Source organism: Squalius cephalus (assembly GCF_949319135.1).
Source record: "Squalius cephalus genome assembly, chromosome: 9".
NCBI classification, from domain to species: Eukaryota; Metazoa; Chordata; class Actinopteri; order Cypriniformes; family Leuciscidae; genus Squalius; species Squalius cephalus.
The window spans coordinates 3,687,501-3,715,302 of NC_137130.1; the positions used below are offsets into that span (position 1 = coordinate 3,687,501).

Genomic DNA, 27,802 nt, shown 5'->3' on the forward strand with positions numbered 1-27,802 from the left:
ATTATATTTATATATAATATAAATTATATATAAATATATACAGTATATATATGCAAATATTTCTTAAATATATACAAGCATGTGTGTGTGTATTTATATATACAAAATAATTATACACAGTACACACACATATATTATGGAAACACAAACTTTTATTTTGGATGCGATTAATCGCGATTAATCTTTTGACAGCCCTAATATATATATATATATAATGTATGTATGTGTATGTAATGTGTAATGTATCTAATTTATTTTTATATGATTATTATGTCATTAAAAACCCATTAAAAATGTTCAGTGAATCGGGATATTTCAAATTGGGCAAGACTTTATTTTATCCGTTCGATTAGTTGAATTAGTAAATTTGCTATTGGAAATAATATGCACAAATGAAACATTCCCAATAACAGCAGAACTGTGTATTAAGTAAACAGGGTTCACTTTGCATTTATGAATTTAGAAGATGTTTTTATCCAAAGCGAGTTAAAAAGCAATATGCCAAAGAGCCAAATATTTTAGTAAAATACAATGGCAGATTTATTAGAGAACTAGATTAGGAAGCAAACTAGAGAAGATGCGAAATACAAGAAATAAAAATATTTAAATGTTTTTGATCTCTCTTTGATTGACTCTTAATCAATACCGCTAACCTGAGACTTATCTGTGAGATGCATATATTCATGTTACATGTATATTGATTAATTTACACATGGCGTTTGTGGTCAGGTGGATCACGTGGACAAGAGTGGCCAGTGTGCGCTGGTGCATGCAGCCCTGCGGGGTCATTCAGAGGTCATCGAGTGTCTGCTGGAGCTGAGCTGGAGCAGTGAGGGTCAACATGACCTGAGCCTGAAGAACAAAGCCCTGCAGCAGGGGTTCATAGCGGCCTGCAGTATGGGACACATTCATGTGAGCTCTCACACACACACACACACACACACACACACACACACACATACACGTGCCAATGGCAAAACTTTTTAGATGCTATTAAGATGCATTTCTGCCTTTTATGAGGGCAATTTGTTTTTCTAACCACTTAAAAATGCACATTGTGTCGCCCATTTTGTGTCAAATGCTTCACTTGAGTCATTTATTTAATAAAAATAATAAAAAAATGCTCAACTACACTAGTTGCTACTGAACAACTACAGCTGGCACATATAAAATCAAATCGGCATCAAACGTAAATGTAAATAATGCAGAAGATCTCATAACACAGTAAATTATCGGTTAGAATACAGTATCATTTTGATTACTCTGTTGTCAACCATAGCAATAGATAATGATTTATTTTTTGGGTTTTTTTACACACTTTATATTAGCTAAACATTCAACTAGCTATCTGACAGTAGTGTCTGCAAAAACAAGCACACTAAACCCCTAATTAAACTTACAATATTATGATATATGTCAAATGTTGGATATATAAAACCCAGAGGAATTCATTACAGGGGCATTTTTGCCTTTATGAATATCTCACCATTTGTCAAGTCAGCTTTATTTATATAGCGCTTTATACAATACAGATTGTTTCAAAGCAGCTTCACAGTTAAAAAACAGAATCAATAATGCAAACTTCATCAAATATGAGACAAATTCAAATTCTGCTGTAAAGCGTCTCTAAAATGCAGTAGTGTAGTGATTCAGCTCAAGTCGGTTCATTGTTGATTCAGTTCAGTTTAATAACTGAAGATGTTGCAAAATTTGTCAATTATGAAACAAATTCCATTCTGCCAAAAAGCAGCTCTATCTGATGGTGTCAGGTTTTTTTTTTTTATAGTTTTTTTTACAATCAATAAGATCAATTTCACAGTACTTGGGTCACTTTTTCAAAACTCTTCTTCACACAGTTCTCATAACCAACTTTCAGTTTGGCACATTGGTTAATTTTACACTTAAAATGCACTGAAACTATCAAAACACATCATGCATGTCTCAAATCCACTCATTCTTCCATAACACTAACAAATGTTGTTATCCAGCAAACACACTGTCACTTATAAAACAATTAACAAACAGGCAGGAAAACAAGAATCACACTCAGTAACTGCAGTAAATGTTACATGGTCCATGTTTTCGTGTAGATGGTAATGAAATTAAAAGACTAACGCCTGTATAAGTGTTCGGCTATATGTTGTTTTGATAGTATTTCATTTTTTAGATTTAGAATATATTGAAATGTGTTATTACTATAGAAATATAGCAAATTGCTGTCTTATTCAGTTTTGTATTATGTTAGGTTTTGAACTTTAAGTATAACAGTTTTGAAAAGAGTTTGTAAGTATGTGAAAATTGGCCTGTCGGTACATCAAGGTTGTTTCGAAGTGAGAAAAGAAAGAATTTGTGTAATTTGAAAGAAGTAGCCATTGAATGCATTTTGTTTGAGCAATCAGAAATGATCCACACTTTATCCCACATAGACAAACAGCAACATTGCACACTAAAGAAAACTGAAAAAAGATGCAGAAAAGCTTAATAGGACCTCTTTGAAACCATTTGTGTGCACCTGCAAACAAGCACAAGAGTACGTCAACTAATGTGCATAGTACACACTTATATGAATGTGTGTGTGTGTGCACACAAGACCTTGAAGTACAATAAATGGTATAGATGTTGTGAGGATGTAGATCAGCCATAGCAACAGACCGGTCTCTAGTGTCCAGCTGTTTGAGGCTTTAACCTTCAGCTCTTGTGTGTTTTATTTTGTGTTGAGATTGTGACAGCATGAGCGCTTATTCAGTTAACTTCCTGTTGCTCAACCCAGATAGTTTCATGGTTGCATTTAAGTTCCCCAATAAACTTATTACAAATCTTGCCAGTAGTGTGTAAATTGAAGAAGTAGAGCTTGCATGAAACTGTAGTTTGCATTATTTTTATTACAAATATTAATTTCTTATGAATGATTTCTGATTCAAAAAAATTGATTTAAACAAAAACACTTAAAAAACACAATTCCAGACACTGGAGAGTAACTTCAAAAAAGCCCATTTTTCCTCTCATATGCCCTTTCTAAACCCTGATTTCAGTCCCTAAGTCTTGCATGCTGCCCACTGGGGACGTTTCAGTCTTTGTCTACTGTTTTGTTCCAGTATTGCGTTTGATTTATTGTGAGATGGTGTTTTGGCAGGTGCTGGAAGGCTTGTTGATGTTGAATAATGAACTGGCGGTGCAGATTGATACCCATGACACACTGTGGGGAGAAACAGGTACGTTCATTTTTTATATATATTTAACAATATAAGAACAAGAACATGTTCAGCTATTCAGATGAAGGGAGAAATCCCTTCCCTTCCCCCTGACCCTTCAAAACCAGCTGTGTTTTAGCCCTTTAAAGGCGCATGTATTCAGCAGTAGGACATCACTTCAATGGCCTTTTAGAATGCATTTTTATTTAATTGTATTGTTCCTGAGGTTCACTTAGATCCCACTTTGCTCAAAACATGTGTCATGATGTCACTGAAGTGTTTTGCATCCTCTCTTTGACCCTTATTAAAAGGCTTATTTTCTCTGCTGTGTCTTTAACATTCATATTTATGCATTTGGCAGATGCTTTATCTAAAAAGAGACTTGCATTGCATTCAAGGTATACATCCGTGACGTGCAAATGTGGGTGATCGTGTTGAAATTCACTCATCCATCTGGTGTCTGAAAGTTGCATACTGCAAGTTTTATAGTTTTGTTTCAGTGAATGCTCTGTTTTCACTGGTGAGATTTTTTTTTTTTTTTTTTTTTGAGTTACAGTATGAGATAGAAAGTTGCAGGATGTTTCAAAGTACAATGATGTCTTTTCTTTCTCAAAAGATCAAGGAGATTTGATTTGTCATAGCATGGGGCCACATGGAAACATGCATATCTCAGCTTCATGTATGTGTGTGTGTGTGTGTGTGTGTGTGTGTGTGTGTGTGTGTGTGTGTGTGTGTGTGTGTGTGTGTGTGTGTGTGTGTGTGTGTGTGTGTGTGTGTGCACACTGAGGAAGTCAATAGACTACAGGAGGACTTTTAAACTCTACAGGGACGTGAGATATTGAACCCAAACAGAGATTCAGCAGATAAGAGTGTTAAAGCATCACAGCTCTTTCCCCAGGCAGCCGTTCACCTCTGAAGACCTGAAACCAGACACTTTCTCACTTAACATGTACAGTATATTAACACTAAAGTTGAGGTAGTGTCTGTTTTTTTATTTATTTAATTTTTTATAAATAAACTTTTTTTAGTTTTCTAATATGACATTTGTTTTTTAAAGTTCCAAAAAGGAAACAATAGCACGCTATACCAAATGTATAAAAATATGGGAACTCTACAGGTGAAACTCGAAACATTTGAATATCGTGCAAAAGTTCATTTATTTCAGTAATTCAACTTAAAAGGTGAAACTAATATATTATATAGAAAATGACATGCAAAGTGAGATATTTCAAGCCTTTATTTGTTATAATTTTGATGATTATGGCTTACAGCTTAAGAACATTTTCAACATTTCTGAGATTTTGAATTTGGTGTGTTCATAAGCTGTAAGCCATAATCATCAAAATTATAACAAATAAAGGCTTGAAATATCTCACTTTGCATGTAATGAGTCTATATAATATATTAGTTTCACCTTTTAAGTTGAATTACTGAAAAAAAAAAGAACTTTTGCACGATATTCAAATGTTTCGAGTTTCACCTGTAGTCACAGATAACTATCCCTGATACATAAAATAAAGGTGTCCCGAACCGATCACAGCGTTAACACCAGAAGGGTGTGGGGGAAAAAAGAAATGTAAAAAAACAAATACTAGCATAACAAGAAACCAATAGTTAGGTAAATAAAGTGTCTGTTTTTTATATATATTATTTTTTATTATTTATATATATATTTTTTTAACTTAATTAAATTAAATATAATTTAAAATGAGATATAAATTATTTATTTTTTATTTGATTTATCCTTTTTTATTTGTATTTAAATCATTTTTATTTATTTGTTTGTTTGTTTATTTATATATTTTTATTTCCAGGCCTGAAAAATCATTGGGGAAGAATTAAATGTATTTTCTTATATTTTTATATTTTATAATAATGAATAAATTCATTCATTTATTATTAATTTCCAGGCCTGTAAAAGTCATGAAAAGGAATGAAATCTTATATAAATATCTATTAGCTGTAGAGATTGCTCTTTTGTCTGTGTAATACTGTTACGTCCTTTTTAGAGTTGAATGGGAATACAATATACAATACATACATTTTTTTCTATTGTTTTCATATACATTTTTTTAAAGACCAGTAGTCAACAATGACAGAAAAATAATGGAAATACAGTGGGAAGCCTGCTTTTTTTTTTCATACACAAAATAAAATTAATTAATTTCTTTGAAATCATCCTCCATAAAAAAGACAGTCTCAAGACCGATACTACCTGCCGTTCAGCACCAGAAGACCAGAGATGTTCATTTCTTCTGAGTGCTCTTGTGTTCTTTAATCTTCAGACCAGGATCAAACCTCTGTCCACACAATCCCACTAATAAACAGAGCTGAGATGAAGGTCACTTCCATTATCAGACCGCCTTGAAGCAGGACCTCCAGACACACATTTCTCTTGTGTTCTCCCTTTCGAGCGCTCCGGATTCAGCAGATGCATTATAAAAGGCTTTGGGAGTAACTCCTGTTTTCTCCTGTTGAAATGTGTGTTTCCCTGAGTGAACTTTTCTGTTTGCTGGGCTTTTGTTTATGTGTTGCTGTTTATCAAGGCCATACAGTAATTGAGTTTCTACGTGATTGAAATTGCAGTCCTGCTTAATGCTGAAAACATAATGATAGACGGAGAGTCGTCCTCATTTGACTCGTTTGAAGCATTTCCTTATGCAAATGAGCATGAATCTCTTCACATTGCTGCATCAATCGAAGAAGGTGTTCACTGATTGTAGTTTTACCCATTTTCACAGCATTTTATATCAAGAAATGTATATCAGTAATCATGTTAGTTATCTTTGATGAAAATTCAAGGACTAAATGTATATACAGACAGATTTAACAGCACAGGATGGATTCTGCTGTAGTTAATGAGTGAGCAAACGTCAATTATAATTTACAGTGTTGTCATCAGAAGTTGCACTATCTAGGGTGCTAAATGAATGATAGGGTGTTGTTACAGTGTTTGAGTGGTTGCTAGGGCATTGTTGGCATGTTTAAGTGGTTGCTAGAGCATTTCATAGTGGTTGCTATATGTTCTGGGTAGTTGTAAAGACAGACCGACGGACAGATATGATGGATGGATGGATGGATAGATGGATGGATGGATGGATAGATGGATGGATAGATAGATAGATAGATAGATAGATAGATAGATAGATAGATAGATAGATAGATAGATAGATAGATAGATAGATAGATGGATAGATAGATAGATAGATAGATAGATAGATAGATAGATAGATAGATAGATAGATAGATAGATAGATAGATAGATAGATAGATAGATAGATAGATAGATGGATAGATAGATAGATAGATGGATAGATGGATACACAGATACACAGATAGATAGATAGATAGATAGATAGATAGATAGATAGATAGATAGATAGATAGATAGATAGATAGATAGATGGATGGATGGATGGATGGATGGATAGACGGATACACAGATACACAGATAGATAGATAGATAGATAGATAGATAGATAGATGGATGGATGGATGGATAGATGGAAACACAGATACACAGATAGATAGATAGATAGATAGATAGATAGATAGATAGATAGATAGATAGATAGATAGATTTCTGTCATCTTTTTTAATGTGGAAGATCTTTTGAGTTGTGAAAGTTGCGGTGTGTTTCACAGCACAATGAACTCTTTTATCACGAAAGATCAAAGAGATTTTGATTCCTCATGATTTGAGCCCTTTGATGTGTGTCAGATATGCTGTGTGTGATCCAGACTGCAGATTCCCACTGTTTATACAGTTGCATTGTGGGGGATTGTGTGGGACAGCTCAGGGTAGCAGATGCGGTGTCTCAGTCCCAGGTGGGACGTCCACAGTGAAGCCGTTTGGCTTCAGTGAATCCTGCTTAAATGTGCTAAAAAAATAATGTAATGAAAATGTAAAATTGCATTATGGTTCTAAAAAGTAGGCTTGATTTTCTTCAAGAAAAATATAATTTTCTTTAGGGATTTCGTTTGATTTTTTGAACATGAACATGTTCTTGATCCGTGTGAAAGTTCACTGTTGTTGTGTTTGTGGATATATAAAGACAGCTTTCTGGCTTCTTTCTGTCTGGTTTGTTTCTCGAGCAGCAAATAATGGAGTATATGAGCTCGCAGGTCTGCTGAAACACGCCTGGAGTTAAAGACGAGCGAAACACAATGACCAGAAAACATGGACAGATCAACTGATTTACCCTCGGCTCGCTGAGATCAGTGTGAATACTGTTAGGCCGTGTGTCCACCGAAGCTTTTTTTCACGCGGCTGGAGTATTTTTTCAGTTGTTTTCAATGGGAGTGCCGCGTTTTTAAAACGCCATGAGCATAACGAGGCGTTGAGTGTTTTTTTCACACTGACTCGTGATCGCTTGGCGTTTTTTACAGGTCCCCAAGAGTTGAAGAATGTTCAACTTTGGGTAAAACTCAGCGCTCATCACTGTCACTTTTTACCCAACCGTCCAATCACAGTGGAGGAGAGGCGGGACTAATACCACACCGACCAACCGCCACATTCTGCTTGTACAACGTCAACAGTCGTCATGACAACAAGCATAATAACGGAGCAAAATCATTTAAAACAAGAGCAAGAGAAAATACGTTACATTGTATCGACATTTTAATATAGAATCAACACAGAAACAAAATATGTGTGAAATGAGACACCACTACTAACACTAGTCTCAACTGAAAAAAAATGCTGCGCTACCAAAACACTCTCAAGCGCCCATAGCTAGGTGTTTTCAGCTTTGGTGGACACATGGCCTTAGAGTAACACTTTAATTTTGATCCTGAAACACCAGAGCAATAAAAAGCCCTTAAGACATGTTCTGGATTAGTTTATGAAGCGTCCCTCTCTGTATTTCTGCATCGCTCTATCTTTCTGCTTCTGAGTAAAAGCGTCACTCTTCGGTATGGATGGATGTTGTGGTTCTTGAAGACATCACTAATGGCATTCTCCAAATGGACGCTGTCACTCCGGCTGTGTGGATGTGTAGAGTCCCGGTCCTTTAATCTCACTCAGACTGCAGAGAGCTGTTAGTCATGTGACCATCTGTCCTGGTGTCCTAGACGAGCCCGTCAGACCCGACACGAATGTTCTGGCCAGAGAGAAGCTTCCAGAACACAGTCTGTTCGTTATGAGGAGAGAGACTGTGCTCTAATTAATGATCTATGAGTGATCTCTTCTGATTCTCTGGCTGAAGCATTTACTATCCTTTTAAATATTACTATAATTATTCTTTTGTAGTACTGTCATCAGTTCTGGGATCAGTGCTGTAAGTCCTGATGTGATAAACTGTAAAATGCAGAGTAACACACACATATGATGCACATTGAATATTAATGCATCAAGTAGAGATTATATAACTTGGAACCCTAAACTAAATACAATTATGCTGTTCATATTGTCTTAGAATTATTTTAATTGTATTAAAATCTTCTTTAATTATATTTTGAAATATTTTAACATTTCGTTTTATATTATTATTATTATTGTTTATATATAATTATATTTAATATTTTGATAAATTAAATGTTATTTTATTGAATTTATTATTATTAATTGTTAACATTAATGTATTAACTAATTTGAACTAACAATGAGCAATACATTACAGTATTTATTAATCTTTGTTAATGTTAGTTAATAAATATCCAGCTGTTCATTGTTTGTTCATGTTAGTTCACATGCATTAACTAATACATTAACATTTGATTTTAATAATGTTTTCAATATTAATAATGTTAATAATGTTTAAGAATGTTTTCAAATCAATATTAACTAAGATTAGTAAATGCTGTAGAAGTATTGCTCATTTTTCTGTTAACTAAAGTAGTTAACTAATGAAACCTTTTTGTAAAGTGTTACCATTTAATTTATATCTATTTATATAGTACTTCCCCCAAAAACTATAACATGAATGATATGCACCACTATTTATTTAATAACAAATTAAAATAGTGTGTAACTTTTTGCATTTCTGTTTACCGGTGTGATTTTAATATCGATAATGTGCTATTGTTCATTCAATTTAATTGTATATTTTCATTTTAGTTCAAAGTTTTGTAATTTTGTTTTTAATTTTAAAAAGAACTACAATGTACTAAAAACTGTAATGACATATATTTATATGTCAGTACAGTTTTTAGTACGTTGTAGTTCTTAGCTTTAGTTATTTTAGAATGAAAATGAGTGAAAATGAGAAATTTTGTCATTTTAAATGCTTTTATTTCAGCGATTTTTATTTTATTTCAAGAAATAAAAATGTTTTTAGTTAACGATAAAACGAATGCCCGTAGGTCTGACTGCGGCTGCAGGACGGGGGAAGCTGGAGGTGTGTGAGTTCCTGTTGGAGCGGGGGGCGCAGGTTCAGCAGGTGAACAGGAGAGGAGCGTGCGCCCTGTTCTGCGCAGTTCGACAGGGACACTGGCAGGTGGGACGCTGCATAACACCTGAACCACACAAACAGCAGTACTGAATATTAATATGAATATTTATATATCTTGCAGATTGCAGATCTGTTGCTGCAACATGGGGCGGATGTGAATGTAAGTGACAAACAGGGCCGCACACTGCTGATGGTGGCCGCGTGCGAGGGGCATCTCAGCACGGCCGATTTCCTCCTATCTAAAGGTCAGTTATCTAAATCCACTCTGAACTTTTTTTTACAATCGTTAACACTTTATTTCGATAGTCCACTTTAGACATTCTACTAACTATAAGTAAATTTGCAACTACATGTCAACTAACTCTCATTAGAGTATTAGTAGACTGTGCTTAATATCTGCTAACACTTTATTCTGATGATCCCCCAACAGACATTCTACTGACTATAAATAACTTGGCAACTACAAGTCAACTTATTCTCCTAACCTGAACCCTAACACCTAACCGTCTACTAATACTCTAATGAGAGTTAGTTGACATGTAGTTGCAAAGTTACTTAGGCCCCTTTCACACAGAGATTCAGGAAAATACACAGAATCCCGGGATCATTTGATTTTGGTTCATTCACACTGCCAGTGATTTCCCGGAATCTGTGAGTGCGTTCACACACATCCAGTAAAGACACGTGACACGTTCACTTTTTCCAGTACTTCATAGCTCTAAATATTATCCCATTTTAATGTTATTTTCAATGTGATGATTTGTAAAAGTATAAAGATGTAGGAAAACACAAACACTTTTATATATATATATATTTTTTTTTTTAAAGGACGTGAAATTTGAAAAAGTAAGTCACAGTCTCATGAAAAGCAAAACATTTTCTTCAAATTGTGACTGAATTTCTTTTTTTATAATCACTGAAGCTGTTGTTATAATCACTTCGACATGATGACAAACACACATCTGAATGTTTCAGTGTGATTTTGTCAAAGGTTTAATAGGAATAAGATTGCGTGGGTGTTTGAATCGAGATTGTGATGTAGAACAATTTTTGCAGTATTATCTATAATATTCTTTCTTTTTCCTGAAACTCAAACCATTTTTCAATGCCACTACCAATATATATTTAAGTAATTAAATGAATATCATAATATGACTGAAATGAAAGACTGCTAGTCGACTAGAAAATTCTTTAGTCAGGAGCAGCCCTAGAAATAACAGAATCAATGCTGCAAACTTCATGAGACAAGTTCACATTCTCCTGTAAAGCAGCTCTAAAAAGACAATAGAGTCATTATTCAGTGTTGATTCAGTTCAATAACTACAGTTCATCAATTATGAAACATGTTCAATTCAGCTATAAAGACAGAAGACAACAGTCTCATTATTCAGCTTGAGTCAGTTCAATTTTGATTCAGTTCCATAAAGAAACAGTGTCGATGTTGCAAAAAAAGTAAAATAGCAAACCTGTTGTTTGAAAGTCCGTTGTTGAGATAAAGTGGCAAGTTTCCAGCAAGAGGTCAAACGAACATCCTCTGCTTTTCCCAGGAGCCTCTTTAGCGTCGGTGGATAAGGAAGGGTTAACTCCACTCAGCTGGGCATGTTTAAAAGGACACAAGAACGTTGTTCAGTTTTTGGTGGAAAAGGGTGCAGTTATCGACCACTCAGACAAGAATGGACGCACACCGCTGGACCTGGCAGCCTTCTACGGAGACGCAGACATCGTAAGTGAATAGCATATTGTAGAGCTGTGATTAAAGCTTGTGGAGGTCGCAGGGCTCTTTTTCATGTGAGATACGGAGAAATCGGGTTTGTTAGCAGAGTTTTGCTACTGTAGATTTTGAATTGGTAATAAATTGGAGGCAGAATTACAATATGATTTGAAGGTAAAGTTATCTGACAATGTGATGCTGTTTGGTGAAACTAAAATCTATTTTGATGGATAACAATTGGTTTTACTATTGTGAGATGTATGCAGTTGAGGGGAAAAAAATTAGACACATCGGGGAATAAATAGCCATAATTAGTCAAAATAAAAGAGGTAATTATTTATAAACTACCATTCAAAAGTTTAGGTTGGCAATATTTTTTTATGTTTTTAAAAGAAGTCTCGGTTACACTTTATTTTAAGGTGTCATTGTTACAGTGTAATTATATATTTAAGTAGTGAGTAATATTAAGCAACTACATGTACTTACTATAGGGTTAGGATTAGGGTTTGGTTGAGGGTTAGTTGCATGTAATTATGCATAATTTACTGTTAATACTATGGTAAGTACATACATGTAACATAATTATGTAACAAGGACACTGTAAAAGAAAGTGTTACCGAAGTCTAATTTACAGTAAAAACTGTAATATTGTGAAATATTATTCCAATTTAAAATAACCGTTTTCTATGTGAATATATTTTAAAATGTATTCCTGTGATCAAAGCTGAATTTTCAGCATCATTACTCCAGTCCTCAGCGTCACATGATCCTTCAGAAATCATTCTCATATGCTGATATTTATTATTATTATTATCAGTGTTGAATACAGTTGTACTGCTTTATATTTTTATGGAAACACTGCTACATTTTTAAGGATTCTTTGAAAAATAGAAAGTTCAAAAGAACAGCATTTATTTAAAATAGATTTTTACCGTCGCTTTTGTCGAATTTAATGCATTCTCGCTGAATAAAAGTATTAATTTCTTTAAAAAAAATTACCTGACTAACCACAAATTTTCATGAAACTTGTGTGTGAAATTCCACTTTCATTCTAACACAGCATCTCAGCCACAGGTTGACAGTGATGATCTGAAGCATGTGTTTTTGCAGGTTCATTATCTGGTTGAGAAGGGTGCTGTGATCGAGCATGTGGACTACAGTGGCATGAGGCCTCTGGATCGAGCCATCGGCTGCAGAAACACCTCCGTTGTGCTGACCTTACTGAAGAAAGGAGCCAAACTAGGTGAGATCTGCACTTCGACTGGATGCTAATGATACATTTTGCTTTGAAATGAAAAAGTGTGATGGTTTTTTTTTTTTTTTTCAGTCATAATTGAATGAAGTAAAATACAGCAAATAGAATCAAGGCACCTTTTTATTGAGTCACAGTTTTGAATTGATTCACTGAAATGGACCATTTGTCAATAGGCCACTATCATCAATAACATGAGCTTGTGATATTTATTAGCCAATCACATCTTTCCTCCTGAATCTCTTGCATCACAGACCTGTGTGTGTGTGTGTGTGTGTGTGTGTGTGTGTGTGTGTGTGTGTGTGTTGTCGTGTTTCCACTGACTTGAGCTGATTTAATTAATAAATAAGATGTAATCGCTCTGCTGCAGAATTTTAACAGCATCAACATTGATTCCATTTGACAATATTAGATCTAAAGTATGATTACGACAAAGAGTGGGTCCTGACACGTGTTGTCTTACTCCAATAGAGTTCAGAATGTCTGTAAATGCCAATCCCAATGCATATTTTTCATTATCTACATGGATATTAAAATCACCAACAATTAGTACTAACTCTGATAGAAAATCAGCAAATTCTTTGATAAAGTCTGTATGGTGCCCTGGTGGCCTGTATTCAGTAGCCAGTACAAATGTCAAATGGTTTTTATCATTTACATTTTATCATTTAGAGTTCACTAAGCTAGTCGCATCCAAAGCAGTATCTAAAGCCATTGCATTCTTACTATCCTCGATTAAAGTTTGGATGCGTGTCTCTAGTTCTGAAATCTCCGTCAGCCTGACTATCTCCCTGCATTTATCACATGTGAAGCCCTCACCGCTGACAGAGAATGCTATGATACACATGTGGCAGGGAGTGCAAGTGACAACAATAGGAGATGACATGACTCACCGTGTGTTGACTGATCCGACTCACCACAGTCGTTTGATGGACTCGTAAAAGACGTATATGCCCGAGAGAAAAGAAAAAAAACGGTAAGCACGGATGGCAGGTTAACAGGCCAGCGAAATGTATAAAATATAGTAAAATGTATAAAAATATAGTATATAAAATATAATATAGTATATATAAAATAATGGGTTTCAGCAATACGTATTATACATTTAGAGCTAATCAAGGATTTGTTAAACTCAGATTTATTTTAATTCAAGATGTGTTGCACCACTTAATTTTCAACACAGATTAACAAATCAGGGATTAAAATTCTAATTTGCGAATGGGTGAAAACCTTCATCTGATTAATTTTGTCTGCCATGATTGATTCGTTTTTGTAATTAAACTGCAACGGTGTTAAAATTGAACCTTCCAATTTGAAGTTAATCCCTAACTGAGATTTAAATAATGGAGCGTTTTACTTTCAGAGTTTAAAGTAATGGAGCAACAAGATCAAATTTGATCTATCTTAAATGTAAATTAAAACCAGGAACAACATTATGGTTTAAATGCTAGTCTGCTCATTTTTAAGCAAAGTTTAAAGTTTGGTGCAACATAATTATTATATAAACCTTTATTTAATCTAGATTTAATCTTAATCCTTATTGGTGCATCCCACCCATAGTGTCCGTCAAAGGCGCTTTTTACATCAAAGATTCACAAACGTTTTTGTCAGCCAAACCCCTTTGATGTTAAATTACTGAAATATTATCTGAAAATCTCAGGGGGAACTTAAAGTAAATATTTTACATCACATTCACATGTTCACAGTTCTCTGATATCAGTTAATGGTCACATGATATGCAGGCAAACAAATGGAATATTTAATATTTTTTAGTGTTTTATTTTGATGGGTTTTTTTTTTTTTTTTTTTAAGAAAAAAAAGATGAATTATTAGCTTTCCATCAGTGCCCTGCAGTTCCCTCATGAACCTTTGCTTGGGATTTATCCCTGATTTATGTTATTTAGTTTTGAAGCCAGTGTTTGTGGTCCAGTTTTCTTCAGTGGAAACATGTGGTGTCGGTGTGAACGTGAAAGAGACGCTCTGTCTCGTCTGGTGTGACTGAGGTGAATGTATGATGCTGTATTTTCTCTTTGCATGTCTCTTTCTGCTGTTTTTCATTCTTCTCTCTTTTAACTGCTTTCACTAAAACCATCATCAGGCTACAGAACGTCACCTTATGATCGAACAGGTACACTCTTTAGGTAACTTTATTTCACGCCAGTTACATTCTTCTCCTAAGCTGTGTTTTTAAAGAGCCGTTTGATGTAACGGACCACCTCTCTCTCTCTCTCTCTCTCTCTCTCTCTCTCTCTCTCTCTCTCTCTCTCTGTATCCAAGGTAACGCAGCCTGGGCGATGGCGACCTCCAAACCCGACATCCTCATCATCCTCCTGCAGAAGCTCATGGAGGAAGGAAACCTGCTGTATAAGGTTCAAGTTTTTCTGTCAATAGATTTAAAATGGTCTGCACTCTAAAAATCTTTTGTTATAGATAGGAGATAAAGTTCACAAACGTTTCGGCTGCAGGTCTTCAGGTGATCATGATTAAACAATCAAATAATCAGTCCTCAGACTCCAGTTTAAGTCCATCTGAAACAGTGGATTAATGATTACAAACAATGTTGGAACAATTACCGGTACACATCAGAAAAAAAAAGGTAAACATATGAACCCAAGTTTAAACAGTCAAATAAATAGTTCATAGACTCCAGTTTAATTCCATCTAGGACAGCAAATAAATAATGTGAACAATAACACATCAGATAAGAAATGCCGTTCATAAACATTGTGCCCATATAAAAGAAACGGGAGAAAAAAAATGGGGGGAAAAGGACAGATCATAATCTTCATTTAAACCTAGAGGGGACATGGTTTGTAAATTAAACATCCAAAATGCCTCTCTTTTTAAGAGTTTATTAGATTTAAAAATATATATGTTAGGTGTGATTAATTACAATTAATTACATGAAATGCTCCAAATTGCTGTAGACACAACATACAGTATTTTAAATATATTATTTGTTTATAAAGCATCTTTTGAAGGTCATTATCACCAATACTGCTACTTAAAAATTCTGTCATAATCTTTATTATCCGTCATTTTAATTTTCATATTTTAATGATAATAAAACAGCTTCTGATTTCATTCACATTTTCATTTTTATTGAACATTTTACTGAACATTTTTAAAATCTGTTCAGATTTTTTCATCACTACTAAAACAAATTCCGTCAATGAAAATTTACGGTTAATGCAACCTTTGATATATATATTTATTTATATATATATATAGGTGAACAATTGACCAATCATAATTTAGTGTTCCAGATATGAGTTTTGATATGTGATATTAGTGTCTGAATGCTTATTAAAATAAAAATGGGAATGATTTTCTCCACATGCCTTGTCTAAGCGGTGAGCTTTAATCCAGGAGAAACGGGACTGGAAATTATGACATATTGAGTGATTGTTATCAGAGCATAAATGAGCAGATGATGTGTGTGTGACATTTAACAGATTGACGTTTGTGTCAGGATGATCTGCACAGCTGGAAGGAGTGATTGATGACTCTTTTCTCTCTCTCCTCAGAGAGGGAAGATGAAGGAAGCGGCTCAGCGGTATCAGTACGCGCTGAGGAAGTTTCCCAGAGAGGGATTCGGTGACGAACTGAAGGCCTTTAAGGAACTGCGCGTGTCTTTGTACCTCAATCTCTCCCGCTGTCGCCGGAAAACCAATGTAAGACACCAGCAGCATCAGAGATCATTACACACGCCTCACCGGACACCGGCTCTCCTTTACTTATGCCTCGTTTGAACAGTCGGCTGATTATCTGAGCTTTCTGCAGACGTGTTTAAATTCGTCAGGAGATAGACATAAATGACATCCAGATTTTTAATTTTGATATAAATTCTGACATCAAGGTTTCCACACATCAATTATCAAAAATATTTTACAACCCACACAATAGACTGGCAGTGTCATATTAGTAATATTTACATAATATTGCAGTATTTATTAATATTTTGAATTCAAATAAAAAATGTCTAATGTAAAAAAAAGTTAGTGAAGTTTTAGTAATTTTGTTATGTGCTTTCTTTTTAGTGCTTTCTAGTTATATTTCTATTTTTATTTCACTTTTAGATTTAGTAACTTATTTTATCTTAGTTATATTCATATTTATATATATTTTTTGTTGTTGTTGTTGTTTATATTGTTTTATTTAAAATATGTTTATTTCAGATTTATTTAAGTTAACAAAAATATTTGTAATAAATAGTGTATGAAAAAATGTGGGGGGGTTTTGGACTAAGTGTGAACATCTTGTAATGAAACGTAAAAAACAAGACATTCCCGACTTCCTAGGTTGTCTATGAAAGCCTCTAGACTGATTTTTATGTGAAGGACTCGGGACGGTTTCACCGGGAAAATCCAAAGGATGTGACGCTGGCGCTCCCAAGAGCCTCTCTTCCGTTCCGTTGAAACTAATGCTTATACAATGTTCAGGATAATGCCAAAAGAGTCATTCTGTACTGTAATGTCAATGTGTCATGCAACGGAAAAGGGATTAATTCAAACTATAGTCTCACATAGCCAGATATATATAGTCTATAGTCTCAAATATACTTAATAATCAAACTATAATAACAGTGTAATTTTAATGAGCTCATCTGTCGACATGATACCAGTGAATCGCAGAGATGCTGCAAACATCCACATCTCTATGATCAGATGTTTTCTCACTGCTGTCATTTTTGTTGTGTGTTTTTTATTGAGAGGAAAGCACAGCACATATTTACACATTCATCTAAACGTCACATGGGCGGCGTCTAGGTGTTCGTTAAAGGGTACATAACATGCACAGTTTCACTTAATCTCATGTTAATCTTGAGTACCTATAGAGTAGTAGTGCATCCTTAATATCTCCAAAAAGTGTTTAGTTTTATTATAATTTTAAAAGAAAAAACAGCTTTCCGATTCTCTCCGGGAAAAGCCGAGGTCCTGGAGGCGGAGCTATAGAGTCAAGCGGTAGCGCTGATTTCCAGCAAAAGACAGAAATCTGATCCAGTTGTACTTACATGAATGGGGTCTTTTATCACTGAGACCGCTCCACGTTTTAATAGCAAACGATTTGCAAATCCAGCGTCGAGGCCTTGTTAATAAAACATTCGTCACTGAAATGACCAGAACACATAACCGCACTTCCTACACTCCGTTGCTGCCCCGGAAAAACAAACTGCATCCACTGTTCCTGTAACACTGGGTTCTTTGGAAAGCTGAACACGGTAAGCTTTCCCTCACATCCAAATACACACTTTTTTGGAGACATTCTTGAACAAATCCTATGCAGCGCTGGCGCCGATGATTTCCTGTTGAAGCGCGTTGATGTGCGCGGTCTCGTTCTCCTCTAGTCGACGTGTGCGCGGGCGAGCTTTTCCGAGAGAAATGCTCATATAAGGAGTTCCACTCTGATCTACGTCATTAGATCCACGATCGAAAAAAACCCAGCCGAAACTTGCACCAACCCGGAAGTAAGATTTTCGGCACAGAAATTCTCCGTTATTCGTCCAAAATATTTTTTTTAAACTTTGCCCATGTTTAGCATGAGAATCCATCTCTTTAACAGTGTAAACAACTCTGAATACATGAAACACCATTGTACCCCCCCTTTAACAGTATATCGCTGCAAAGGTTCCAACTTAATTTTACTTCCAAACAAAGAACAAAAAAATAACTTCTTCGTGAGTATATGAGGGCATTGAATCACGTTCAGTCTTGTACGTTACGTGTGTATGAGTGCGATCACGAGCAATAATCTGCTGTCTGCAGTTCACTAAACGGCCACCGGTGTCGCTAATAACAAGGGTTTCTGAATTCTACATACAGCCCCTTTAACAATCACAATGCTGAAAATTAAATAACAAAATATATATTAATAGAGGAAAATTCCAAAAATCACATTGTAAATTTATTTATAAAATAAAATAACATTTATTATTTGGCGTTTTCCCCACATAGTTTTTGCGATATTGATGATATCAATTAATTTATCCCCAATTAAAATTATAGAAATTCACAGTCCTAATAATTATTAATCATCAATTATTCTTATTATGCTTCATGGCAAGATCTTGTGCCCTTCTGGAGCAGTGAGCCGAGGTGTAGAGACGCCCTGCTAGTTCTCCTGATCTGGATCAATCAGACTGTGTTTTTTCACCACTCAAAATGTCAGACACAGCAAGACGAGAAAGATGCAAATGACTCTCTGAGGGCTTGAATTGATTCGAAGGTCTATTTAGAAGTAATAGCCCAGCTCCAAAAGGTGTCCCGACGCAATACAGAGCCAATTTCCAGCCGGCACCTTTGATTAATGACACAATGAACAACAACTGAAGAGTTCATTAATTAAATCACCTATTATTTGGACCGATTTACAGCTATTCCGCAGTCCTGTGGTGTGAATCTAAATTCAGCAACTCTGGCTGATTGCTGTTCTCAGTTTCTCTCTCTCTCTCTCTCTCTGACAGGACTTTGGCTTGGCTGAGGAGTTTGCAACAAAGGCCTTGGAGCTCAAACCCAAATCCTACGAGGCATACTACGCTAGAGCCAGAGCCAAACGCAGCAGCAGGTCAGAAGACTGTCTTTACTAGATGTGATCCGTTTCAAACCTAGAGTCATAACTGCATGAAATATGCAGCTCATATTCATGTTCTCAGTTCATATTTTTGTATAAACCGTGATACACTACCATTCAAAAGTGTGGGGTCAAGAAAGAAATTAATACTTTTATCCAGCAAGGATGCATTAAAATGATCATGATGCATGAATGATGTAATGTTACAAAAGGTTCTATTTCTAATAAACACTGTTCTTTAGAACTTTCTATTCATCACATAATCCTGGAAAACATAAAAGTATCACGGTTTCCACAGAAATATGAAGCAGCACAACATTGTTCAACATTGATAATAATCATAAATGTTTCTTGAGCAGCAGATTAGAATGATTTCTGAAGGATCACGTGACACTGAAGACAGGAGTAAAATAATTTAAATATTCAAATAAAAAAAGTTATTTTAATTTGTAATATTTCACAACATGGCTATTTTTACTGTATTTTTTATCAAAAAAATGCAGCCATGATGAGCATAAGCATGAGCATTTCTTTCAAAAACTAAATTATTCCAAACTTTCGACTTTATTATTGTAATATAATTAATAAATAATACAAAACCCATCCAAAATGGTGGATGGAGTGAAATAAATGATTTTTGTTCATTCTTTCCCCACCAGCATTTTTTTTTTTTTAAGTTTGCCAGCCACTTCCAGCATTTTGGATCATTTTCACAAAATATTCTGGGGGCCATGAAACTTTTGTGAAAATGATCCAAAATGCTGGAAGTGGCTGGCAAACTTTAAAAAAAAAAAATGCTGGTGGGGAAAGAATGAACAAAAATCATTCTTTATAACTCTAATCAACATTTATTTCACTCCATCCACCATTTTGGATGGGTTTTGTATTATTTATTAATTATTTATTAATAAATAATACATTTCACTGTTATAGGTACCGTATAGGTACCGTAATTTCACTGTTATAGGTACCGTATAGGTACCGTAATTTCACTGTTATAGGTACCGTATAACAGTGAAAACACGGAAAGCCTGAAATGTGCATCAAAGGCGGGGAAAGAGTTGTTAATATTAACTATAATAATAATAAAAGATGACTATTTTTTAATACTATGTAGATAATATAATATAATTCTTTCCATACCAAAAACATAATACATAATTGACTATTGAGTATTGTGTCATTATTTTTTTTGAAAAAGATGATTAGTTAATTTTCCTGGCTCTCTTAGAAAGACAGCATTGTCTGCTTGACCCTTCTCAGTTCTCATGTGTTTCTGAACTCACAGACAGTTCAGCGCAGCGTTATCAGACCTGCACGAGGCGTCCAAGCTCTGCCCGAACAACCGCGAGATCTGCCGTCTGCTGGCTCGTGTGGAGGACGAGTGTAAACAGATGCAGCGCAGTCAGAGCAAACCTCAGGAGCTGAGCGTCCCACAGGAGGACCAGGAGGAGGAGGAGGAGGAGGAGCGCGTCGAGGAGGAAGAGGACGACGACGACTCTGAGGCCTGGTCCCAAAACATCTACTCGCTAAACAGAACTTCTAACGGCCGCTCGGTTTCCCCGCCTCACAAACAAAGCCTTCGACATCCACACAGAGAGCCTCAAAAGAGCCTCGTTTTACAGCCCAGCAAACAGGCGCAGATAGTCAAGACCAACACGCACCTCGGATCCACACAGGTGAGTTCCTCTCGACCAACAAACACTAAAAGCCAGTCGCAGTACGCGCCCTCGAGTCCGATCCCGAGCCGGCATATTTCCAGCGTGTTAAAGGCCGGACCGGGCATCGACATCAGCCCGTTACCAACCGCTAACACTGATGCGGGGCGCCAAGAAATCGAGGATCTTCATCATGTCCAAGTGCACTCATCCCTGGACGGGACGGTCCTGTCCGTGACCTGTGGAGCTCAAGAGCTCAGAAAAGACCCCAGCATGAGGGTTTCCAGCTCCACCAGCAGCCTGGCGTCCAGCAGCAGTTTATCAGATAAAGGCCCGGATGTGCGCATCAAGGACAAACCTAAAATCAGCCAGACAGGCTCTGTGGAGTATAAACCTCGACCCTTCATGGGGATCATGGACAAAACGGCCCGATTGCAGCCGCCGCTGCCGCCGGTGCCTCGAGGCCGGCAGAGTCACTCCACTGAAGGTCTCGTGGCGTCTGGGGAGATTGCGTTAGCCAGACCGTCCGGGTCGTATTACGAGCAGCTCAAGGGTCCTGCGATCGGCCTGCACAACGGTAGTCTGCATGCGAAAGAGTTCTGCCGTAAAGAACCCAAACCGGTTCTGGCCATGGCACATTCATTCACAGACAGTGTGCAGAAGCAGTCCGCTTCAGCTCGAGAAAACACCAGTCATGTAGCGTCAATCAAACCAAAGAGATCATTCATAGAGTCGAATGTTTAGCAACATCCACTCGAAAACACACTTCAGATGGAGGGATGATTCCAGACCCTGTTTGTGTGTGTGTGTATGTGTGTGTGCGTGTGCGCTACAGTTCAAAAGTTTGGAGCCAGTAAGAAATAAATGCATTAAATTGATCAAAAGTGACAGTGAAGACATTTATAATATTACAAAAGATTCTTTTTTTAATCCTGAAAAAATGTATCCACAGAAATATGAAGCAGCACAACTGTTCTCAACATTGATAATAATCAGAAATGTTTCTTAACCATCAAATCTGCATATTAGAATGATTTCTGAATATAATCACATAGAAAACAGTTATTTGAAATTGTAATAATATTTAGCAATATTACTGTTTTTACTGTATTTTTGATCATATAAATGCGTCTTTCAAAAACATTTTAAAAATCTTCCCGACCCCAAACTGTTAAATGGAAGTGTTTGTATAAGCGTAGATTTACAATATACAGTCAAAAAGTTTGGACCCACATACTTATTCTTCATTATTGCTATTTTCCATATTGTTAAAGAATGTTTCAATTCATCCATTTGAAGTAATTCATATGTAGGAAGTGGAAAGATCATAATAATAATAATAATAATAGTGTTATATATATAAATTCTTAAAAGAACAGAAATATTCGCTCAGAAGTGCAGTATATGAAAAGTTCAGACTTCTGTTGATTGGCTGGTGCAGTTATCAGCTGATTTAAGTCTCGTTTTCTTCAAGCCCTGTGAACATGAGCGAGTTGAGCATCAGGATGGCTATTTTTATGCCCTTCAAAAGGGACCATAATGACCCATAACCGTGTGAAGTCACTGACCGCACTGAATCAGTGGAGAGACGTCGAGATCATGAACCTGTGCAGCCTGAGATCTCAACCTCCACTCTGTAAATATTACACGTGTGTTTTACACCTTCATGTGAAGACCATTATTTGACCATTTATCTACAAACAAGTGTATTTTGAGTTTTTCATGCATTTTTGGTTGACATGATGTTTGCGGTTCTTAAACTTGTATCTGGTCTGTTTGTATATTACATTTGAATTTACCCTACAATGTTGAAACGTTCTTTCCTGCTTGTTATTCCTGTCTAGGTTAATTTATTTGCGGCGCCTCTGGCTTGGTAACTGTCAAAGCAATATATTTTATATAGTTATTTTTGCACAGCTACTTTTAAGATAAATATGAAACGGAAATGTTTTATGAATATGAAACTATGGAGGCCATCTGAGCTTGAATGCATGTTATAGTGTATGTGAAAGAATTGGAGATAAAATATAATTCGAACTATAAAAGTGATACATTTGAGATGGGCAGATGTTATTTGAAATGTGTGTATATATATATATATATTATTTTTTTCTGCAATTGGTGCCTCATGCGTTGCGATCTGTTACTGCATTCTGTATTAAAAATGAATTTATTTCTGCCATGATCCATCTAGGGGAAATAAAAATCCCACTGGAAAAAGTATTTCTTCATTATTATTATTATTATTAATCCCTGTGAAGTGTTGCGCTGTAATTTGGACAAGATCGTTAAGATTAAACAAAGAAAAACATATGCAAATAAATACATGTCCAAATCAGACATGTGTTTGGACACATGCTTATTACAATCGCCAATGTTTAATATTATATTTTATTACCCACACTCAATATTATAGCCAGCAAAACTAAAACGTAGTTAGAAATATGCTTTATGAATATGAAACTATTGAGGTCATCTGAGTGTGAGTGCATGCTAAAGTCAATATGAAATAATTAAAGAAAAATATATAGGCCTGCAATTAATTATATAAAAGGTTACATTGGTTTTAATAGGTGCATATGTTGTACGCAAAAATGTGTATTTTTTGCAATTAGTGCTTGAGTTGCTGATCCATTACTGTATTTAAAATGTATTTATTTGTGCGGTTTTCCATTGAACTGTTTCAATGAATTTCATGGTTTGTCATCACAACTTTCCACAAACTCCGCCCTGCAGCTGATTCTTAAAGGGGTCATGAACTGGCTTTTTATTTATTTTTTATATTGTTGTCTGAGGTCAACTTATGACGTTTGCTTGGTTTTTACATTTAAAAACATCAAAATGAATAAGTAATAGTCTATTTTCTACCCTGGTTTTGAGCCTAGCTCCTGAAACGCTCAGTTTTTATGGGCGTGCCGCATTGAAGACTTGGAAGTAAACGCCCACTGCTATGATTGGATAACAGTTTTGCATATTATAATAAGTTCCAGTGTCATGGTGGGCGGGGCTAAACCGGCAGTGTTGAAGTAGGTGTTGATCATCTTCTGTGGAGGCGGGGTTTGATACCCTTTGACGTCAGAGATCCCCACTCTGAAAAGCCTGTCGTTCGCTGTGCCTGATGTCAATGAAAGCTTTTATTGGACTAACAAGGAGGTTTTCAGTTCTGAAACTTACAGGATAATCTTATAGTATGATGACCACTTATATGTCAAAAGCTCAAGGAAAATTTGATTTCTCAGTTCATCACCCCTTTAAGATTTTACTGGTCAATCACACTTCTGATTGCCTACACCAATTTTCCTACTATATTCTAGAAACCCACTCAAACCTTTATGCCTAAAAACCCCTTTCAGTCTGAAACCTACATAAATCGGGTCTCCACACTTGGACGTGAGCAGGGTTGGATTCTCATTTTTATGAACCAATATCAGGGTTGCCAACTCTCATGCATTTGAGACGTGAGACGCATGCTTTCAGGCTCACACTCTGCCCAAGTAAATCTAGTTTTAATAAGAAATTCAACAATAAATAGCGTTTTAGCACACTTAATGTGGCATAACAGATCGCTCTAGCGACTCAGTTAAAGCGCAGTGCTTAAAGTTAAAGAACTTAAAAGTTGGCTAACCTGCCAATATCAATTTTTAAATCCCAAGAATCTATCTTTTAGTCTATGCTGTTTTCAGCTCATGAACAAACAAAACTTTGACAGAGAAATGCACCAGTTTGTGGACAGAGGAGTTTTCCTACTGTTGCTGTATGCAACTGACATTAATAGAAGTTATCATGAACACTGCTATGTTCGAAGAGGATGTCAAAATAAACGTAGACCGGGAAGACTTTAAAACGAGCGGTTCATTCATAAATCTGTAAGATCTTTCCTTCATGCTGTGGAAATACAAACTGATGAAGGGGGCGGAGCTATATAAGGTCTATACGCCTATAACTATTCAATTTACAGCATCTTCTTAAGGCGAGACACGGCAGGCAAAAACATCGTTTTCTTTTTTTTCACAAGTCGATTTTGGGATATTTGTCTTCAATAATATGTCTTCTTTCAGACTTATGGTGAAAAAAAGTCCGAAATACACATTTAGGTCTTTATTTTACTACACTCTGTTTGCGTCTGTTACAAAAGTTGGTGTTGTAAATCATCACATACACGTTAGAAAGCGCTCTCTCTGTACAATGCTGTCGGATCCAAATATGGTCATTTCCTTTTTATCAGCAACCAATCGTGAAAGTAAAAGGGCTGAATGTGCAATCTCATTGGCTGATGATAAATCTTTAAAGCCCATTTTCTCAAAATGACTTTTCTCTCATACTCCGAGTCTGAAATCTCCACTTCAGTAGCACCGATATACACCACACTCTCCAGTCTTGTACCTAGTTATATTATGAAGACATTTACTGAGGGATTTGTAAATATATTATTCCTAGCCTGATTTATATAACATTTTATTCCAAAAAACATGGCGAAAATAATTGTTTTAAGGCTATTGACAGTATATTCTGATTTACAGGATAATAAAAGTAGATATCTATAAATCCCTCTGTATTTTTTTCCCATCTAATATGTGAACACAATGAAAAAAGAATTTTGAACCTGGCTTTATCCAATACTCAGATTTTGTTTTTTAAAATATATGCAAATTAGCGCATATTTAATTAGACAATGCCTAATTTGCATATTTAAACATTCAATTACAGAAAACTTGTTATACTTTTTTTTTTTTATCTTAATGTAGGTAATCAACTGGGAAAGTTTCATGGTGATATCTGCTAGTTAAAAAATTGACCCTATTCACCTGTAGTGTCTCTCCTTGAATTAGAACATGAATTAAAGAAAATATCTGAAATAATTTGTTTCCTCACCAATGTTAAATGCAGTGGTCATTAGTTCGGCCCTGTCGATGTTGAGGGCCCTAAATGTGTCCAGCAGAGCTTCAAATCCTTCATCACGATACACACACACACACACTTCTCCTCTGACCAATCACTGACCAGCGTTCTGGAGTTTCCTGTCCAACACACGCAAACAGGAAGTGCTTTATTATCATCCTCAATGCTGAACATCTCTCATTGTGTTGCAAACAATGTGTCCCTTCCTTTCCAAAGCCAAACAAAGCCTCTCCTCTCAGCCTGATGAATTATTCATATGAACGTGCCGTACAGATTAAAAACATGTGCTACTGCTTGTCTTGTTTGTTTACATGATGCTACATTAACCCATTTTTAAACCTACAACATTGTGAATGCAATGAATATTAATCATGGAATGCACAAATAATCAAATTACAACCAAAATTGTGATATGATTATTATTACACCGCAAAAGACTCTGACTTACTTAGAAATATAGTCTGTGTATGTCTCCTTGCAGAGGAAAGACGTATCAAATAGTTGCCAAAAAACATCTAACTATGAGAAATTCGACTCATTTCTGTAAATCGGTACTTTAAACCATGATTCAAGATTTATGTTTTTTTTTTTTATAAAATTATGTTTTTTAAAACCCATTTTTATGTGCGTCATTCAATTAGCCTAAGTCAAAAACGTTTCCATTATTGGCAAATCCTCTGTTCACTTCAAATGCTCTTAATATTATGGAATTTTGTGCCAATAATAATAAACTTAACTTTTCAAGAAACTAATGAAAATTTAAACTGAAACTAAACAAAATATATAAAAAGATAATAAAATAGAAAGCTGCGCTTACAGACGCTCACATCCATAGACATCATGATGTCTATGCTCACATCCACACATGTAAACCACACTAACGTCTTCACTTCCGGGTCAAGAAGTTGTCAATCAAAAACTCAGTAGCCAATGAGAACACACCGCTGCTAGCCCCGCCCCCACGAGAGCTGTGTGCCAGAATGGCGAACGAAAACTTCAGAAGCATAAATGAAAACTCTGGAAGCGCATTTGTAAGTTCAGATCAGCGAAAGAAAGATGAGAAAACAGTTAGTAACACGCAGTGTATTAAAAACAAAGTAAAAAAAATGCCTGCGATTTATTATTTTTCAGTTTCAATTTATATGTTCATTTGTTTCTTGAAAAGTTACGTTCATTATTATTGGCACAGAAGTAATTCGATATTCTATCAGCTGATTTATCGGTTCTCGACTCATTATGAATCAGACATGTTCGAATGTTTGACTCGAGAAGAACCGTTTTGTGAACTACTGTAGTTTAACCGGTTCACTGAAAAGATCCGACTCAATAGAAAGATTCGCTCATGAATCTGGAATTGATCAAACTCTACCTCGGGTCTCAGACTGACGAGGATTTGAATATCCTGATCTTTGTTGTCTCAGCAAACTCATTTAATCGGTTAATCTCATCCGTTTTATCTTTAATACGCTGATTGGTTTTATTTGTGAATGCTAATGGTGAGAAGCTCTCACGGTACCTTGACTGCCGTTTTCAATGATTCAGCTGCTAGAAAATAGAGAGAGAATGAGGCATTAAATGTGAAAAAGACATTCAGCACAAATGAATGTCATTTTAATGAATGTAAAGACTTTCTGTAAATACTCGTTCTGTAACGCAGAAACTGCACTAAGGGTTGCGTGATAATATCAAATATTCATGATTCTGGCTATATAAAATCACCACATTGGAGTTGATGCACTTTTATTTGGTCATTACGTTTCTTTAAAGACTGTCTCATTACACTATACTTGCAAATAATGAAAGAATCGTGAAATTAGAGTGTTCAGACAGAGATGTTTTATGACTTAAACTTCAGTTGCAGCACAGCATTGAAGTTGGAAAGTTCATTTAATTTTTGTGATTGAAGTGTGCAATATTAACTCTTTCCCCGCCAGCCAACACCAGTATTTTTGATCATTTTTACAGTTTCGTGACCCCCAGAATATTTTGTTGTATGAATATCTGAACATGCAATTTGTCCCAAAAAAAAAAAAAAAAAAAAGTCTTGCTTCATGCTTGCTATCTTTTTTTTTTTCTTCTTCTTTTTTTTTTTTGATCAACTCTTGAATGTGGGTAAGTTTAATAAATAAA

General features: G+C 35.6%; 1 protein-coding gene across 3 annotated transcripts in view; it reads left to right on the forward strand.

Moving 5' to 3' along the window:
• The window catches only part of tanc1b (tetratricopeptide repeat, ankyrin repeat and coiled-coil containing 1b), a 184,378-nt gene extending 161,913 nt beyond the window's left edge, over window positions 1-22,465 (forward strand). For 2 of the 3 annotated variants that reach the window (XM_079881933.1, XM_079881935.1), the window contains 11 exons: window positions 730-912; window positions 3,134-3,212; window positions 9,494-9,627; window positions 9,704-9,827; window positions 11,130-11,305; window positions 12,404-12,536; window positions 14,644-14,673; window positions 14,823-14,914; window positions 16,073-16,219; window positions 19,009-19,109; window positions 20,404-22,465. In XM_079881933.1, the coding sequence (XP_079738059.1) occupies window positions 730-912; window positions 3,134-3,212; window positions 9,494-9,627; window positions 9,704-9,827; window positions 11,130-11,305; window positions 12,404-12,536; window positions 14,644-14,673; window positions 14,823-14,914; window positions 16,073-16,219; window positions 19,009-19,109; window positions 20,404-21,517 (2,313 nt within the window). In that variant the 3' untranslated portion in view covers window positions 21,518-22,465. The remainder of the gene's footprint in view (window positions 1-729; window positions 913-3,133; window positions 3,213-9,493; window positions 9,628-9,703; window positions 9,828-11,129; window positions 11,306-12,403; window positions 12,537-14,643; window positions 14,674-14,822; window positions 14,915-16,072; window positions 16,220-19,008; window positions 19,110-20,403) is intronic. The other variant, XM_079881934.1, reaches the window with a different exon arrangement.
• The last annotated feature ends 5,337 nt before the right edge of the window (window positions 22,466-27,802 follow it).